The sequence below is a fragment of the Cebidichthys violaceus genome, unplaced genomic scaffold (assembly GCF_023349555.1).
Source record: "Cebidichthys violaceus isolate CVI_PGR_0920_01 unplaced genomic scaffold, fCebVio1.0.p SCAF_1, whole genome shotgun sequence".
Classification (NCBI taxonomy): domain Eukaryota; kingdom Metazoa; phylum Chordata; class Actinopteri; order Perciformes; family Stichaeidae; genus Cebidichthys; species Cebidichthys violaceus.
In genome coordinates, this window is record NW_027176262.1 from 13,715,254 (window position 1) to 13,733,250 (window position 17,997).

Below are 17,997 nucleotides of genomic sequence, written 5' to 3' on the forward strand. Positions count from 1 at the left end.
CAGTCCTAATCAATGATTTACATTTCTATATATATTTGTTTTACATTTCTATTGCAATTGCCCTTCACACACATCCTTAATGGAACAAAACAAAAAACCTTTCACTGGGATTACTCAACACAACAACAAATACGATGTAGTATTCATGAATTAAATTCAAGTTTTCTTTGTTTTTTTTTAATTATGATTAATGCAGCTGTAACAGAAAATTGACTGGTGTAAATTAGCAGTTAGTTTGAGCCTGTGTCCAAAAGGAATCCTCACAATAGACTTTTTATTTCTAAATCTGACAGCCATGCAGCTTTTGGAGGAGCAATGATTACATGTCGGTCTACATTATCTCCTTGCACAACTCCACACAGCTCAGAGGACACATTGCTCCTGAATGCTCTCCTGGTGGGATTTTTCTTTTTCTTTTTTTCTTTTTAGATATGGCTTCCGAGTAGCCTCCTGGCATTATTTTTGTATGATCTTTGCTCTCCATAAAGCATAGAGATCACACAAACTACAACATCCAACGTGGACTCGCCTGGCGCTCACAGTTTCCTGTGTTTCAAGGTAAATAACATGAAGAGCAATTTAATGCCAATTCGCGTATTTACCTGTAATATCTGGATGTTGATAAAAAGCTATTTAAGCAATTATAATGGCGTTATTAAGGCAACACTCCTGTGAGCCGACTCCGTTCCGTACACCAGCTGTTACGCGGCGGAGCAGTGGGAGTGATCCGGTCCGGGTGTTCCGGCCGCCCGGTCCTCTCCACTGAACTCCAACCCCCGCGCTCTCTATCAGCATCTCATTCCTGTTTCAATATGTCTCAAGATGGCGGCCAATGCAGGATCGATGTTTCAATATTGGAAGCGCTTTGACTTACAACAACTACAGGTCAGTTCAACCTCCGTTTAACTCGCCTATGCTCTCTTCTCTTCGGCTGTCTCGTCTTCCTTCGGTCGCTGTGTTTCGTGTTTTTTTCCGCGGTCGTCTCGTAGGTGTTTCGGAAGAGAATTCAAGACCTCTTCCTCACATTGATGAAAGTGGCTCTCTCGCTGATCAGAAATTGATCCTCTTTGTTCAATTCAACATCGATCGGACACTGCAACTGGGCAAAGCCGGGGCGACGCCGCGGGGATGCGCCGAAATAAAAACAAAACGGCGGGGCTTTGGCGAGAAGCTCTGGGTTGGCTACCTTTTATTGCGTGTTCTTCAACTTTTACCGGAGCGAGTAGCCGTAGTTAGCCCGACGCTTAGCCGCTGGAAGGTTGGATAATTTGGGGGAAAAAATAAGTGCGACTCATTATACGGTGGCGCTGTGGTGACACCGACCGTGGAGCAGCTCAGACACACACGCACGGAGCCGCTTTGCGTGTGTTTTTCTGCCTTTTTCTCTCAAAATAGTAAGTTTAGTTGGACGCGAATGAAAACATTGGAAACCTTATCGGCTAACGGTTTCGGAGCAGTTTATATTGAAGTCGTGTCCGTGATTATGGTTCAATATAGATCAACTCGGCCGTGTTTTTCTCTCGGTTTCCCCTGACTGCAATTATACACTGTGAGGCTTTTTTTTTTTTTTTTTTACACAGACATTGCCACGTCTGTGGAAGTGGACGGGACGGGACAGTGTTTTGTTGACGCGATGCAATTAAATACACAATGATAGCAGAAATATGAAAGAGCGTGACCTTGTTGATTATGATGAACTCCAGAAATGTCCCAGCCTCACGCGCACGCCACTAATCTCGGCGTGCACGAGAGGAGATCCACGGCACAGTGGAGGATATGAGGGAAATATTTGGGCCTATTCAGTGTGTGTGAATATGGCCAGTGTATATTAGAGCGTGTTTGACCTATCACAAGACATGTAGACAATGGCACTGTTGTGTTTCTCCCGTGGCATTTAACGTGCATTGCTGAATTTCAAATCACAAATTATGAATATTAGTGCCCCAGTCGACGTCGTCATTAACATAAGATTGCATTAATGTAGGCTGGCCTCAATTGTTCATACATGATTTTGTACATGGCACAGGCTTGGGATTTAAACTTTTATTTAGGTCATGATGCCCCTATGACTGTGGAGACAAAAGGACAGTGAACAAGTCTTCCCAGCGGGCATTGTGTTGCACTTATGCCACATCATCAAGGCTTCACTTCTCCTATTTATTTGATCCTGGTTGGTCCTCCTACTCGTGCCCCCTTGTTCATGCATTATGTAAAAAATAAAATTAAAAAAATTGCGACTGCTTTCTCTTTTCTTTGCTCACAATCTATCTCACACCCCCAGCCCCCAATCTTCCTCTCCCTCACCCCTCCCCTCCTTTTTAATTTTTTTTCCCCCTCTCTCTCTTCTTTGGCCCTTCACCCTGCTTTCACCCATTTCGCCCCGTCTGAACTGTGTGTGTGTGTGTGTGTGTGTGTGTGTGTGTGTGTGTGTGTGTGTGAGAATTTGTCTGAGATCGGTCTTTTTTGTGGATTGACTGCCAGCACGGACAGTGAAGGCACTGCCAGCAGCCAGGACATGAAAAATGCATCGCATAAGTTTGTGATAAGGCCCTGGGTAATTATGGCAAAGGCCCCTATCACAAGCGATTAGTCAGGACAGTGAATCTGAGCGTGTGCAAAAAGCCTGGCGGTTGGCAGGCCTGTCTGCAGGATAGGAATCAGTCGGTGTGTGTGTGTGTGTGTGTGCGTGTGTGTGTGTGTGTGCGCGTGTGCGCGCACGCACACACAGAACTGCTCAGAACATTCACTGTCTATTATTGATGACATCTTATTTACTCTCCCTCCCACTGAGAGGCTCCTAGAGGAAAGCCTTCAGAGAAGAACCGGTTTTTCTTATCTGTTTTCTGAGGATAATGCCGGGTTAGTATGATATGATCATGATCTACACACACATGGCCTTGTCAGCCAATTGCTTTCTTGTTTGCTTCCTCCTTGTGATCCAATGGACAGTGTAGAATTCAGTCTTTTTTTGTCGGGGGGTGGTGGCGGCGGCGGCGGCGAAGCACCAGCGAAGTAATGTTTTCCCTTTTTTTTTTTTTTTTTTGTTCCGTTTGATGATGAAAATCCAACCCAACCTAGATGTCTGTAGCTTTGAGCCATCATAGCGTCGACTCCTCAGGCTCCGACTGCTGATGTTCATTAAAATCCTATTTGATCAGCGAGTCCCAATCCCTGTGTGAGAAACTAGCTAGGTGGTTGTTACAGGACAGAGAATGCTTTGAACAGCACAGCGAGCTGTTAACTTGTCTTTTCTGCATGCCCCCCCCTCTCCACACACACACACACACACACACACACACACACACACACACACACACACACACACACACACACACACACACACACACACACACCACTACAAACACAAATGGGTGCAACAGTGATGCTTTTAGCAAGGTCTCACACACTTGCAAAATGGATCAGCGATTCAAGAGATGATGGCAGGGTGACAGTGAATTACAGATGGAGGAGGTTTTAACGTCTGTAATCCCTGTCCGTCCATTACAGAGTTGAGTTTCTTTAGAGGGGATCATCACTCTTCTCTCCCGTTGTTTTTTCCTCTTTTTCTTTTTTTTTTTTTTTTGACCCAGTCAAGCAGTTTGCTGGAACATTGTGTTTCTACTTGAGAGATTGCGCTTCATTACAGGCCGGCTTTTTAAAAGATATGAGCGAATAGCTGAGCCTAAACCTAGCCTATATTTTATATTTTTCTGTGTAAACTCTGGAAATTAAGAACAGACCTTTCTGCTGTACACAATTTCCAATTTAGGCCTAATAGCCTACATCTCACCTCATAACATTTCCTGGAACAAAGCACCCTAGAGCCATTTTGAAAAATACTTCACTCTGTTAGTATACAGCTAAATGGTGACTTATGTGAAAATGGATCTAGACGTCGTTCTTATTCACCACCTCCTTAATGGGCAAATTTAGGAAAAGGTTTTTTTTTTTTTTTTTTTTTTTTTTGTAAGCTGAGCCCAGAGCTGTGGTCAGTGGCAACCTGAGTGGTTTAAATCTCTCAGCGACTTGCCCGCTGTTGTCTGGAGGAGTTTTAGTGTTAATTTATGAGCTGGTTGTCTGAACTCACTGGTGGGATATTTTTACCCCTCTGTTGCTGCACAGGCTGGGGGAGCACAGAGGAAGGGGCATCACGTCATGCTTTTACTGTAGCCAACCGCTTCTCTGCCCGGTGACAAAACCTGGCATTGGGACTGAGGTTTCACTGTGTGTCGGTGGGTGGTGAGCGACTAAGCATGAGTCAGAGTACGGGACGAGTGCATGTCAGGTCTTTTGGTCTGCCCTCGGTCTACTTTGGTCAGGGCTATGTCATCCCACTTTCTAAGACGTCCCAGTGTATCCTCATGGACGACGAGCTTTCATACGACTGAGAGGAATGTGGAAAAAAAGAAGAAGAAGAAACTTTTCTTCATCTACCTTATCGGTGGCTAATTCTCTCTGGAGGCCCCCTACTCCCCAATTCCTCAGCGATTTATTGTACGTCACACTCGGGGCTCAGTTTCCTCGCCCTCTCTCTGCTTTTAGGAGTGCCTACACTACACGCAGTTTATCTGATTTAAGAAAAAAAAAAAAAGTAAATGCGTTTTACTCTCTTGAGTTAACCAGAATATTTCATTAAAACATTTTTCCCCTGCATTGTAAAATATATTTTGACCAATGTCATCCGATGTTTGAAGAAAAGATAAAAAGCACTTAACAGAAGTCTAAAAATAGGGCTATCCAAACAGGTGGAGTCAGCAGCTCTTAATGCAGGCTTTTTGTGAAAGTGTGTGAAAAAGGACTCGTTTCCTTATAAAACCTGAAGGTGTGGAGGTCTCTGCTCAGGATATAAATATCACATCAATGTGTTTTTGTTTCCACAATTTGTAATTTTAGATTCGGCAGCACTGAAACATTTAACATGCGGTGTTTCATTTGAACCACCTGTAGTTACGATGGTCGGGATGTTAATATGAAATGCAAATAAATAATAATTTCGTCCCTTTAGTAGAACTCCCTTATAATTAAGGGTATAAGACAGTTTTCTTTGTTTTTATTTTATTCGTAAATTAAAAATACTTTAATAATGCAGATATTATATACTGAAATAGGCCTGAAAAGGCTCGACCAACCTAAAAGACAGTAGAGTTACTGTTCGTTGACTTTAATGTGTTCTTACACTATGAAACCAATCCTCACAACAGATCTCACCACAGACTTCGAGGCAAATTTAATTTGCAGTTCCTTCACCGGCCGATCGTAGACATCACAATATATAAGAAGGGCCTACAGCGAATGTGAAATACCTGCATCTGCCTTTTGCTACACTGCTTTGCCCGAACTTTTTAACTTTGTCTGCTACTCTGAAACATATTGAGATACTTTTCAGTTTGAGTACACAAGTTAATCCCTATGAAGAAGCCATACAAGTTTGAGATCTATACATCGGGCACGATAAATTATCGCCCAATAATGATAATTATTCCGATAAAGAAATTATACCCGATTTTAAATTATCGGCTGATGATTCAAAGCCAAATTGCTTTTAATGAATCAAGTGCATCATCTGCAGACGCCGATACAGGAAGGTAGCGGTATGCCAATAAAGAAGAAGAAGAAGAAATGCTGCACGCTGACTAGAGAGGCCCCCCCCCCCCCCCCCCCCCCCCTCCAACAATCAGTAACAAGAGCACAAGGGGCCGTTTCCAGAGACCTATTTTCAAGTGGCAGGCATTATTTACAGACCCACTTGGAGTCTCTCTCACCTACGGCATCATAGAGTTTCAACGTATCTCGTGACAGAAGCATCCATTATTCTGCTGATCTGTATTCCAGTAGAGAGAGCTTGGCCTTCAGTGACTGGACACTTCTCTTCAGGCTCACGTCGGAGCATACGGCTGTTTCCACTTGTACGTTTTGAGGATAATGCCCACTTTATTTAAAACTCAAGCGGACACTTGAAACCGTGTCTCCGAGGCCAATCTAATCTCGTGTAGTCTATTGTTCATCTTGTAATACTAAGCCTGCGATTTTCAGTAAACCAAAATCTTTTATTCCAAAGGGGGAAAAGATGTCTGTTGTTGTCTATAGTTGGTTGGTAAAGGAAGAAGTGGGCTTAGATCCAGTCTCATACGAGCAATAAAACACACACTAACACTCTTTTCTTGTCGCTTTTGTTCTTATCTTTTTGCCCGTCTGCCACATGTTTTCTGCTATCTCACCTCCATCAAGGTGCTCTAGTTTAAAAATGCCAGCTTTTTATTAAATAGTCAATAAGTGTTGGTTTTCATAGGTATGTGATCTACAAATAATTGAACTTTATTGGTCACACGGTGTAATAAAGTTAGGCTGCAGCTATCCATTATTAGAGCTGCAACTGAAGAGAGTTTTTATTATTGATTAATCTGCAGATTATCTTCTCAATAATTGAATAATTGTCTCCTAAAACCAAAAGATATTCAGTTTACAAAGATATAAAACGCAGAAATGCACAACTGAGGAGTTGGAACCCATTGACTTGTTTTTACTAGAAAAACAGCTCAATCAATTGTAAAAATAGTTGCCGATTAATCTTCTGTCATTCGAGTAATTTATTTAATTTTTCAGTAATACATCATTCTCTCCTGTATTTTCCACACTCCAGAGTCATTTCTCACACGCAGTACATGAGGATTAGAGTTAAGAGAGGAAACCTAAGAAATGTGTGGTGAGAATAACTTTGAATAATGACAACTCTGGTGAAAAATTGACTTGAAGCAGCCAAGGAAATCTGAGCTTTTTAAAAAACCATTTTGATTGGTTGTTAAGGTGCAGATTTCTGATGACCCAGCAAGTCGAGCCTGGGACGAGATTTGCAGTGTTTTTTGGGGGGAGCTAAACAAGATGTTAACATGGAAACATAAACAGAGGCAATGGACCAGAAAACGAAATGGAGTCCCATTTGCACAAGGTACCACAATGTGATAATTTAGACCACCTGCAGACGGTCACACACTGGGAGCCAGTGTTCGGAGCCTTTTTGACGGGTTTGGCTGAGCGCTCTGCTGAGTTTGAAGCTAATGCAGAGCTTCATTTTGTTCAAACGTGTCCCTCCGCATAAGCCGGCTGAAATGTGTTTCTGTAGCGAACACACTGTGGCCTTCAGCGTCTGTGGCCAAGCTATTGGTGAGCCAGTTGCCCTCCCTAATTTTAGTGTTGGTTATCAAGGAGTCTGGGCTAAATAAGGCCCGATGCGTAGACCTCATCCCACGCGAACCTATGATTCCAGTATCCGTGTCCTGTTAGATCATTGACCATAGGTATTGAATTCTAATAGGCCCATTGCTGTGTCCTAATGGCCCGAGTATTGAATTATGATATTGGCAAGCGCTGATGGCCTCAGGATTGAATTATGATATTGGTGTGCTGGAGGCTAATGGTTCTTGGCATTGAATTATGATATTGGTGCACTTTGACGGTGTAGGGATTGAATTATGATATGGCCTGCTATCTGCTAATAGCTCACTCTGTGTAATTTTCAATGTCAATCATGGCTTCAGTTGCGGGATCCATAGCCGGCCTTCAGGCCCAACCCATCAGTCACGTCAGATGGGAACAGCCTTCAACCTTTAGCCTCTCTTCTCACTCCAATTTCTGTTACCCCTCTCTCTCTTTTCCCAACGGAGTTTTTATTTTGCTACCGCAGGAATTTCAGGGTTCTGTGTGAACAATTATAGATGAGCAGTTTATTGTTTAATCCCCTCATTTAGCTTTGAATTAAGGGAAACTGTCACAATCCATCCTTCTATTTCTCGGTAGGCGGTTAAATTTGTCCTGTTGCCATTTTTCCGTTAATATAAGCCTAGTAGTTGTTATAACGATAAGTTTGATGGTTTAATGTGTGTGGATTTGTCATTTTCACACACACCATCTTGTGTTGTAAGGCGCCCTAATGTCAAAGTACTGGAATTGTAATGGCTCTGAATCTGAGCTGAGTTTGTTTCCGTAAGTGTCCACACCTTTGCAGTGTTTATGTTGAGCTCGTTCCCATTTTGGTAGTTTTAAAACCACCAGAGCTGTGGTGGTTTCTGCTGCCAGCTCACAGAGTAAATGGACGGCCTGCTTCTGTGTCAGCCCTCTAAAAATAACACAGACTGCTGGCTGGGCTCAGCAGAAAACTACCACCGATTATGATGATTCAACTACCCTGTATTCACAGGTGTGTACAGTCGGACGCAGTTGGTTTATGCTTAACAAACTGCTCTCTGCGTTCAGTAAGATATTCTTTAGTTTTACGTCGTAGGTTGCCGAACTTTGCCCAGTCAGATGAACTGAGTGGAGGAAGTGTACTCTCTGAGGTGTAATCATTTAAGGAAAGACCTTCTGTCTTATTTAGGTGTATTGAACCAAAATGTATTCCTTGATGTTAAATTGTATTGGGGATCAATGTTTTTTTGCCTGATGCAAGATTGCTAAACGTAGGACTGGTCTGCGTCTACCAGAACATGGTAAATTCTATAAAAAAAACGTGACAGTCCTGTATCTGTTAAATTCATTGGATGTCCTCAGATGATACCGTAACCTTTGCCTGACATGTGACCTCAGCAGCTGTCGGACTGGAGCCTGGGTTCAGAGGTCAGGTCAGTGTGACCTGGGCTGTCTGACTAGTCTAACCTTTCAGAGCTAACAGATGAGGACTTGACCATCTGTCTTGCCTTTAACGGGTTTAGGCTCCTTGAACTTGAACTTGTTTGGACGTGGAAAGAAAGAGAAAAAACAACTCAAGAAGGGAGAAAATGACCTCACAATATGCCCAAGCTGTTTCCCCCATACTTATGTATTTGTTTTATTTTTAAAGGATGACAAAATGCGAGGTCAGACGTTTCAAACTTTAGTCTTTGTGAATACATGTTAAGCTCCTGCTTGAGTGTCTGTAATTTTAAAAGCGTTAAACTGGATGTATAGTGTTAAACTCTGTAGCCTGCCGTTTCATTTTTAAAAAGTGAGAGTTGTCTTCTTGAGGGAAGGAGGGAAGGGGGGGGGGAGGGAATATGTGTTTAGTAGACACAGGCTCATCCGCTGACTGCTGTCTGACCCGGAGTTCAGCGGTATGGTTATTAATAGGCCCAGAGGCCTCAACTTCCAGGAGGCCCTCTGATCAGCTCCAGATGTGGAATGAGAGAGGACAATTGTACGTTAGCCTGTCCGTGTTTCACATGAAGCACAGAGTAGGAAGATAGGCATTTGGTGAGACTGATAAAGAGTGAGGGAGGGAAGGAAGAAGTGAGGAAGGGAGGGACAGGAGACCTTTCCACAGCAGGAGCGTGTTTTGTGAGTCTTTGTTTTCGTGTGTGTGTGTGTGTGTGTGTGTGTGTGTGTGTGTGTGTGTGTTTTTTTCTTCGTTTATTACACTCTCTGCCCTCAGACCAAAAAAACCATAAAAACGTATGGCATCACCATGGTGACCATAATAACTACCTATAAAACAGCGTGTAAACTGTGAAATAAGACAAACAGACCAGAACAGACCCTGACTTGGCTGGCTGGCTGACTGAATGGCTGCCTTCCGCCATAAAACTATTTGAGAGCCAGACTGAAGGAATGCCTCGGAGGCTGCTGTGGCTGTCACGACACATGAAAGGATTAGGCTCTGTGTTTTATCTCCTCTTTATCTGATGGTAATGGATAAGCTGAGTGTAGCCTATCATCTGACGCTTGGGCCGGGTGTTTTTTGATGTTTTAGTAGGGTGACGGTTTGTTGAGTTGACCGCTCTGGTCTATTGATTGCTGTTTGATGGTTTTGATATGTAGGCTGCGTGGAACAGGTCAAGTCTTTTATGCAGCGGAGGCTCCAAATAGCTTTTAGCTGTCCTTCACTCCTCCCATTACTCCAGTGGTTCGTTTGATGTTGGGATCAATCAATAGAAAGAGCCTGAGCCCTTACACATGCTCCATCCTACTTCCCACTTAGCTCAATTCCTCTTCGCTCGCTGTGCAGGCTTTCTATCACATTCTCTCAACGCAGAATAAATGATATAATTACAACCCATTACATAGCCTAATGCAAGCTAATTATTCTGTCATTACTGTAAGGATTAGCTATGCTCATTCTCTCTTTTCTCGCCGTGTTTCTCTGCCTCTTCCTCTCAAAAAGTCGTGCAAGCAGAGCAGAAAAAACCTCTTACTCATAAAGGCTGAGTAAGACTTAGCCTCGGGACGTGCTCTGTTGACGGTGATCGTATAGACCATGAGTGTCAAACTCAGTCAGACGGCGAGGCCATGCTAGAAAAATAGTGACAGCATGTGTTGGACACATTAAAAGAGCCCAGCTATATCTAACCTAATGGGGCATTTTCATACATGCTTTTGATTAATGCGTAGAAGTCAACATGCTGCTTTTATAGGCTGTGGCACAACGCCTGCTGATGTGTCATCATCAGGCGTCTAGAAAATGACTGGATACAGCAGATAGACGAGGCTAAATTAAAATGTGGAAAAGGGCATCATGCAGAGCGGGGATTTAATGTACCAGAGGCACAGACATGCGAGTGATGCAGACCTTTTTCACCGTCCTGTCACTGTGCCAATAGCATGGAGCTGCTTGTAGTCCTTAAATGGAAATCTAAGTGAATTACAACAAATCAGATTCGAATTGAGAGCAGATCAAATCTAAATTGGAGCAACTTTGAACACGGCTCCATTATTGAGAGTCCCAGACTTTTAAAAGACTATAGCTGGCATACGAGTGTAGGATGATGTGTGGATGTCTACAGCATTGTTAAAGGCTGCCCCTGGGACCCTGTCATTATCCACCCATGGTTACTTGCATGTGCATTGGATGTCATATAAGCCAGTAACGGCGATGTCAATTGCTCGCCAGAGTCCTTGGGACCCAGGCTTGTGTCTGTGCTACAAGGCCCGGAGAGCCCCACTCTTCTTCCAGACTTGATTAATCCCTATTGCCCCTCTCCATGATCACAGTTTCCATTTTTTAGTCCCATATCTGTGCACTCATCCCCTCCCCAATCTCCTCTCACTGGCACAGAATGGCTTCCTGGCAGAATGGAGGCATTAATTCAAGGATGAGAGGTGTGATACTCTCTCCTTCTTTCTCTGGTTCTCTCTCTCTCTCTGTCTCTCTCTCTCTCTCTCTCTCTCTCTCTCTCTCTCTCTCTCTCTCTCTCTCTCTCTCTCTCTCTCTCTGTCTCTCTCTCCCTCTCTCTGTGTGTTTGTAATGCGTGGCCTTTATCGGAGCTGAAACAGCTCACTACCCTCTGATCCTATCTCAGATCTCAATATCCTAGCCGTTCCACCCTGTAAACGCAGGGATGAAAAATCTTGCCCTTTCACCACTGCATTACACCAGCACATCGCCATACCCCTCTCCTCCCATCGCACCCTCTAAACAACTCACCCTGCGTGACACAGGCCTCCAGCTAAATTCGAACTGTGCAAAATGAGACCAAGTGAGCTGCACTTCCTCCTTGCCAGAAACCATCTTAGTCTCATTATATTTGTATTTAGGCTTAGGCCTGGCCTCTGAAACCTCTTGTCAGACAATAGGTCGGGCAAAAATAATGACTCGCTCTCAGTGGGCTTGAGGAGAGTTGAGGCTTGGATGTTGGGGAGATAAAAACAACAAACCGGTCTCTCAGCAGAGAAACACGGATCAATACAAACGAGGCTGTGGTGTAAAAAGCCTGTTTTTGATCCAGGCTTGCGTCAGCGTCGGTGAGGTGAGTCTTGACAGCTCCTGTGCTGTTGGTAGATATGGATCTGTGTTCAAAAAAAGGAGCAAAACGCTCAGGGACCACGAGCGTCTTGTTGGACTGTAGAGAGTGGTGGGCTGACCCCCCGCCCCCAACCTGCTCGGCACACAAACATAGATCCACACACAGTTGCACACGCGCACACACAAAAGTGTTTAGACCTCAGTTGTCACAGTGAAACTATTGTCTTAGCTTGCGGTTACCGAAACTTTGTGGCTTTGCCTCTAGTGGGTGAGAGGAAAAAGCAAAAACCGGAGATTCAGGAGGATATGACTTGCGTCTCCAAAACCTGTGTGGTTTGTGTGGAAAAAAAAAAGCATCTGCTGGCACATTTAAAGTTCTGTACCCTGCAATCGCGATGTCAAAGGTAGGGAGGCAGACAGGCAGCCGGGATTGTAGTCTCTTATCTGCGCTGCTACTGCGCTGTGTTTTGAGGGGGCGTGCCTGTGATCTGTGATCATGTACTGTGTCGTTGTAGCAAAGCGTGGCTGTCGCTCCTGACTGAGCCGCCCGACCCCACGACTCCACCCACACACAGTGGGTTCGGCATACAGAACAGTCAGCCACATAGGAGGTGGCACGCTGCGAGGGGATAAGAAGAAGAGGAAGAGGGGGGGGTGTTTCAGAGGTAGGCCACGTAGATTTCAGATAAGACATCTCTCCAGACGCCTTTTACTGTTTACTATCACAACCACATAACAGCCTCAGACATGTTGGAGATGAAAGGAAAGATTAGCGGCTGCACTGGCGGGACAGAAAACTTCCATCTCTGAAACATCTGTGTCATGTTGTCATTAAAAAAAAGAAAAGAAAAAAAAGAAAAGGCTTCTCACTTTGTAATGCATGCAGAAAAGTTTTATTGTGAAACATTATCCTGTTCTGTGAGAAGTACGGTGTTAGTGTTCCTGAGAAGAAGTTAATGTGTTTTTGCCCGTCTCTCTCTGTGGTACTCCATTAGATTTAATGTGTAAAACATGCGCCGAATGTGGAGCAGTTAACCTACATTGTGTTTGGACTAAAGGAGTAGTGGCAGACTGCTTGGCATGTGTGGCTGCAAAGCTAGGTGTAAACAAAAGTGTTTCTAGCAGTTACAGCCCCAATTATTCCACAGAGAGCGAGATCTGAAGCAAATCCATGTGTGGTGTTCTCTCCCTCCTCTTGTGTGCACTCCTGGTCACCGTGACGGCAGCTGCGGATTGACTTCATACTGTGTACATAACAATAACTTTGTTGTCATTCCAGCAGCCTATCTGTCTCGACATCGTCGGAGCGTGAGGGCGTAAGGAATCCCGTGAAGTTTTGATACCTCAATTACAGTGCGTCTGTCTCCTGTTATCTCATTTAGCCGGTAGTCGATATGATTGGCATAATCAGACATGCCTGATTGGTGCCTCCCATTTAATTAATCAGTCTCACTGTATCATCACCTGTGGCTCATTAGAGTAATTAGAGCGAATTAGCGAGATAGAAGGCCTCTCTCCGCCTGCAGACGAGTGGAAGGGATTTCATTAGGAGAGATGAACACGTGTAAATACACCTTGGGTCTGATGGCCAGTGGTACTAGGATTTGTTTATCAGGGATTAGTATTATTTCCACAGTTTGTAGGATGCAGAGATAGTCGTTTCCATTTGGCCCAACCTCCCCTTCGTAGCTGCGAACATAGCTCACTGTGCCAAATTTTCACTGGGTGAACATGTTAGCAGACTTCCTCTTTTTTGAAACGGAGTTCAAAAGAATGTGGAAAGACTGGGCTCCCCAAGTTACTGCAGCGGCCTGTCTGTGCATTCATGTGAGAGCACACGTGTGTGTGGAGCAGTGTGCGGGAGGCTTCTTGGCCAAGTCGGTGTTGAAGTCTCTCTAGGGAGTGTTGGCAATCTGTTCCAATCGTCTTTACAGCTGACCAGACGACCAAATGAACCAGGACAGGGACTGCTGCTGTGGGGCCAGTCCAGCCAAGCCAAGCAGGGCTGTTACAGCCATCACACAGACATTACAGCCCAGTTAATGCTCCCGTGCACACACTCCATATTCCATCCTCTGCTAAACTACACAGTGCGGTCCTAACCAACCATGGTCGGATTTAAAAAAAATAGTGCTTGAGATGGTTAAACGAATTAATTCACCAGTAAATTAAACAGTTTTTCAGATCTGAAAAGTAAAAACCTTCAAAGTCAGGCAGAGGAGAGCTGGAGAGTGTTGACCTCGGAGGCCGAGCCTGAAGGCCTGAGCACAGAGGACAGTTCTTCATGCATGTTGTTGGTTACACTGGAGCATCAACACAAGTGCTGGTATTTGCACTTTGCCTTTTGCAATTAATGATGTCCTCTCCTTTACATTAGTCATGCATTGTGAAATATATTAACTCCCTTTCTCCGTTTCTGGGCTTCTTGTCAAACATGTTAATTTGTAAGGTTTATCAAACAAGCACGATGTCAATCATTGATGTGAAACACGATAGAAAGAATATCCCAGTGGTATGCCAGATGGCAGAGCCCCTGTAGAGCAGCTAAAGTTAACAGTATTCCCCTACAACATTTTGGAGCTAACAGAATAGCTGAATTTTGAGGTTGATGCTGCTTTTTCAATTCAAAAATAAACCCTGCAATGAATGACAGTTGGAAATTTAGTTAAATAAATCCCATGCAAATGCCATGTAACTGGTAGGGATGTCTGGATATGCTTTTTTTAAGTTTGATTCTAAAACAGTTTCCCAATATTCTATTTGCTATGTTTGCTCTGCTGACCTCTTTGTTCAAACTGAAACATGCTAAGGCTTGAATCCTTTTTTAGCTGTTTTTAGTCTACACATACTCACAATGTTGCAGTTTGTGTTCACTGTCATGGCTTTAGATGGACAGTCACAGATGTTACCTTTCTGGTCATCTTTTTATTTAGATATCTAGCTATCTGCTATCTTTAGTCACGGCCGTAATATAAACTGCGATGTGGGTTCTACTAAGGATCCGGTGTCTGGACCGATTGGGCACCGACGGTCTTCACTGCAAAGAATTCAAGCAGGTTCTCCATATTGACGTTGTCCAATCTCATATTGGAGTAAATATCAACCGGGTTTAAGCGTGCAACTAAACTCCCATTATAAGCTGGAGAAGATCACCTTCTGTTGCGTCTGTTGTCCTATGTACATTTTCTGAAAACCAGTTTTAGAGGAAACTGAGTCAGTATTAGGCTATTGAAAACCCTTGTGTCAACACTTTGTCAGTTCAAGTCTGTTTTTATAAAAAACAAATTCAAACGTGCCATTTTTCAGTTGGTTGAAACAAAGAACAAAGGTATAAGGAGCAAAAGGACATCTGCTTGAGTCTGCATCTTCATAACATAAACTGACCACAGGTCAGGCCAGTTGTATTTGGCTAAGAACCAACGTTCTGCAAAAACAGCATTCAGCAAAGCATAAACCCAAAACATATTTGTTCAGTATTTCACCGAAGGTACTTAAAGATGACAACCTATCATGCTTATATGTTGCTTAAAATGTGAATAGAATCAGTCCCCTAATGGTCAGTAAGGTGTGTGTGTGTGTGTGTGTGTGTGTGTGTGTGTGTGTGTGTGCGTGTGCGTGCGTGCGTGCGTGCGAGCGAGCGAGAGAACAAGGGACGGGCAGCGTTCAGATGTTACGCTCTATCAGCAAGATGAGTGTAAAGTCTGCCCAAGTCTGCTGATGTGAGCGTTTGCTGCATAGTCAACACCTGACTGGGTCTGAGGGGTCTTTTTTTATTTTGTATTTTTTAACTGAGACCATGCCCATAATTACTTGCCCACTTGGCATTGAATCAATCCTCTTTCATGTGTGATGTGTTTATTTAGCTTAGCAGTGCAGATTTGTTTTTTGTTTTTTTGGGGGGGGGGGGGGGGGGGGGATTTGGTAACACATTGGGATATGTGCAGGGTTTTGGAAAGGGATTGGACATAATCAAGGGCGTCAAGGATTGGCACATGACCTCCCTAAATGTAGCCCTAGTGGAGGAATGTGGTTAGTTCAGTTTGACTTGAAACAGAGCACACTAATCAATTCATTGGAATAGATTTTTTATGTCGAATTTCTGTCTTGACGTTAAGAGAACTTATTATAAAGAAATGTAGCTGACATTTGCATATCAAAGAGCAATCTGGTCAATTAAATAAAGATTATATTTCTACTCAATAAGCAACATGAGCTGCACATTTTGTTCCCTCATTAAAAGAACCAGAACGTGAACAGTGGTACAGACAATGTAATGCAAACCAAACTTCAATTTCGATATATTTGGGTGTAATTACCTTTCTCAAGCTTTATTCTTCAAATTGATGCATTTAATTGTGTCCACACACACACTTATCAATAACCTGTACTAATCGGTCACTCTTGGTATTTTATGTCTATAGTAATTCAATTTATGTACAAATATATTCAAAAGGAATTCCTAGTGTTTAATGGCACAGCTTGAATGATTGACGCCATTATCTCTTTGCTTTTAGGATATACCTAAACTTATCCTGGTTGCTGCTCATGCCTTCTGAAATCTGATCAGGCCGTGTTCCAGTGAGTTATTAAATGATTTAAGATGATTAGCCTTAAGGCATAATACTTCAAATTGTGATTAATGTCTGCACAGTTTGGTGTTAGTGTTAGTTGAACCAATTGGGCCTCATAGTCTTGTTCCTGTAGCTAATCTTTACCAATATAATAATTACACCTCTATTCATGAACTAGAGCATTCATTTTTTGACAATTAATTTAACATGATTAAAATTTATAAGGTTCCTCCTCTCATCAAGCGTTGCACAAGCTTCTGCGCACGCTCGGATTCACTAACAGATAGTGCAGCTGCTCCATGGCCACGGGCAGACAGGCTGCTACATCAACTGCTCCATGGGCAGCTAGAGCAAGATGGCATGTAAGCAAGTGAGCCTTTTTATTTTCCTCCAAACGTCCTGTGCTACTGTGCAAAATCCATTGCAGGGGACAGTCGACCAACATTTGTTCTATTTCTTTATGGTTTGTGGATAAAACAAGATCAAGGCTGGTCAGGGAATTAAACTTAATGCTGATGGGGGGGGGGGGTCTCCTAATTAGTACTTGATCACACTATTTCTTTAGAGGGTTGTGTTTTCTTGTGTGTGTTTGGGGGGGCGTGGGCGATGAGGGGAGGTGGGCATGTGTGCGTGAGTGTGTTTTGGGACCTTGTCAGCAGACTGAGCCACAAGGGCCCCTGTGGTAATGTGTGTATTAAATGATTAGTGTGTTAGTTAGCATAACGGCCCTTCAGCAGCGTTTAATCACTCTCAGGGGTGGGCGGCCTCACAGGAGGTGGATGGGAGGGGGCAGGAGGAAAAAAGGGGGAGGCGGACTAAAGGGAGGAGAGAGCTTTAAACGGAGGAGAAGGTACACTGCTGGTTGAATGAGCGAGTGCACGATCTGTAGCGAGTACGGAAAAATAAAGGGGGGAAGAGAAGGAGTGAGCGCGACAGGAGGCAAGAATCCAACAGAAACATAATCCAGCAACTCTCACACACTCAGCAGAGAGAGAGATACAATCTTTACAAGGCCTGAACGTCTTGTTAACGTCAGCACTTGGCCCATCATCTGGAACAAGTCCCATAAATGGCTATTAATAACAATGCAAAATGGATGTGGATCAAGGCGGACCCTGCCTCAGTCTTGACAACACTGCTGTTGCTGATAATTGTGCTGTTGTTATTTAGGGGAGGGGGGGTCGTCTCGTGCAGACAGTCAGTAATTGTTTTGCACTGTGTACAGAGTAGTAGTGGTCTATTGCTACAGTAGCTGTCATACCCGACACAGTGGGAGCTGATTGACTGACAAGCTGAATGAAAAGGAAAAAAAAACCTGCTTGCGCTGTTAAAAGATCGAACCATCGGTGGAGACGGGTTTTCTTTGGCGGGACATTGTCGTTGTGGTTGCTGCTCTCTGCTGAGGCAGGACGGGTAGTCTACTGCACGCCAGATGTGTCAAGGACTCTGCTGTGTAGTCAGAAAACAGCTCCTGTCTTTGTATTCCAAATTATAACAATGATGCTGATAATAATAAGTATGACAAACTGTGTCGCTCTCTTCTTAGGCACCTACAATTTTTGTGTTTTTGTGTTGCAGAAAGAACTAGACGCCACAGCCACGCAGCTTGCCAACAGACAGGATGAGAGCGAACAGTCCAGGAAGAAACTAATCGACCTGAGCCGCGAGTTCAAGAAGAGCACACCAGAGGTGAGAAAATCAGATATTCACAGACACGCA

General features: G+C 43.7%; 1 protein-coding gene across 3 annotated transcripts in view; it reads left to right on the forward strand.

Moving 5' to 3' along the window:
* The first annotated feature begins 782 nt into the window (after positions 1-782).
* cux1b (cut-like homeobox 1b) overlaps positions 783-17,997 on the forward strand; it is a 60,038-nt gene continuing 42,823 nt past the window's right edge. For 2 of the 3 annotated variants that reach the window (XM_068711631.1, XM_068711625.1), the window contains exons 1-2: positions 788-885; positions 17,857-17,967. In XM_068711631.1, the coding sequence (XP_068567732.1) occupies positions 823-885; positions 17,857-17,967 (174 nt within the window). In that variant the 5' untranslated portion in view covers positions 788-822. Of the gene's footprint in view, positions 886-17,856; positions 17,968-17,997 lie in introns of all 3 variants that reach the window. The other variant, XM_068711618.1, reaches the window with a different exon arrangement.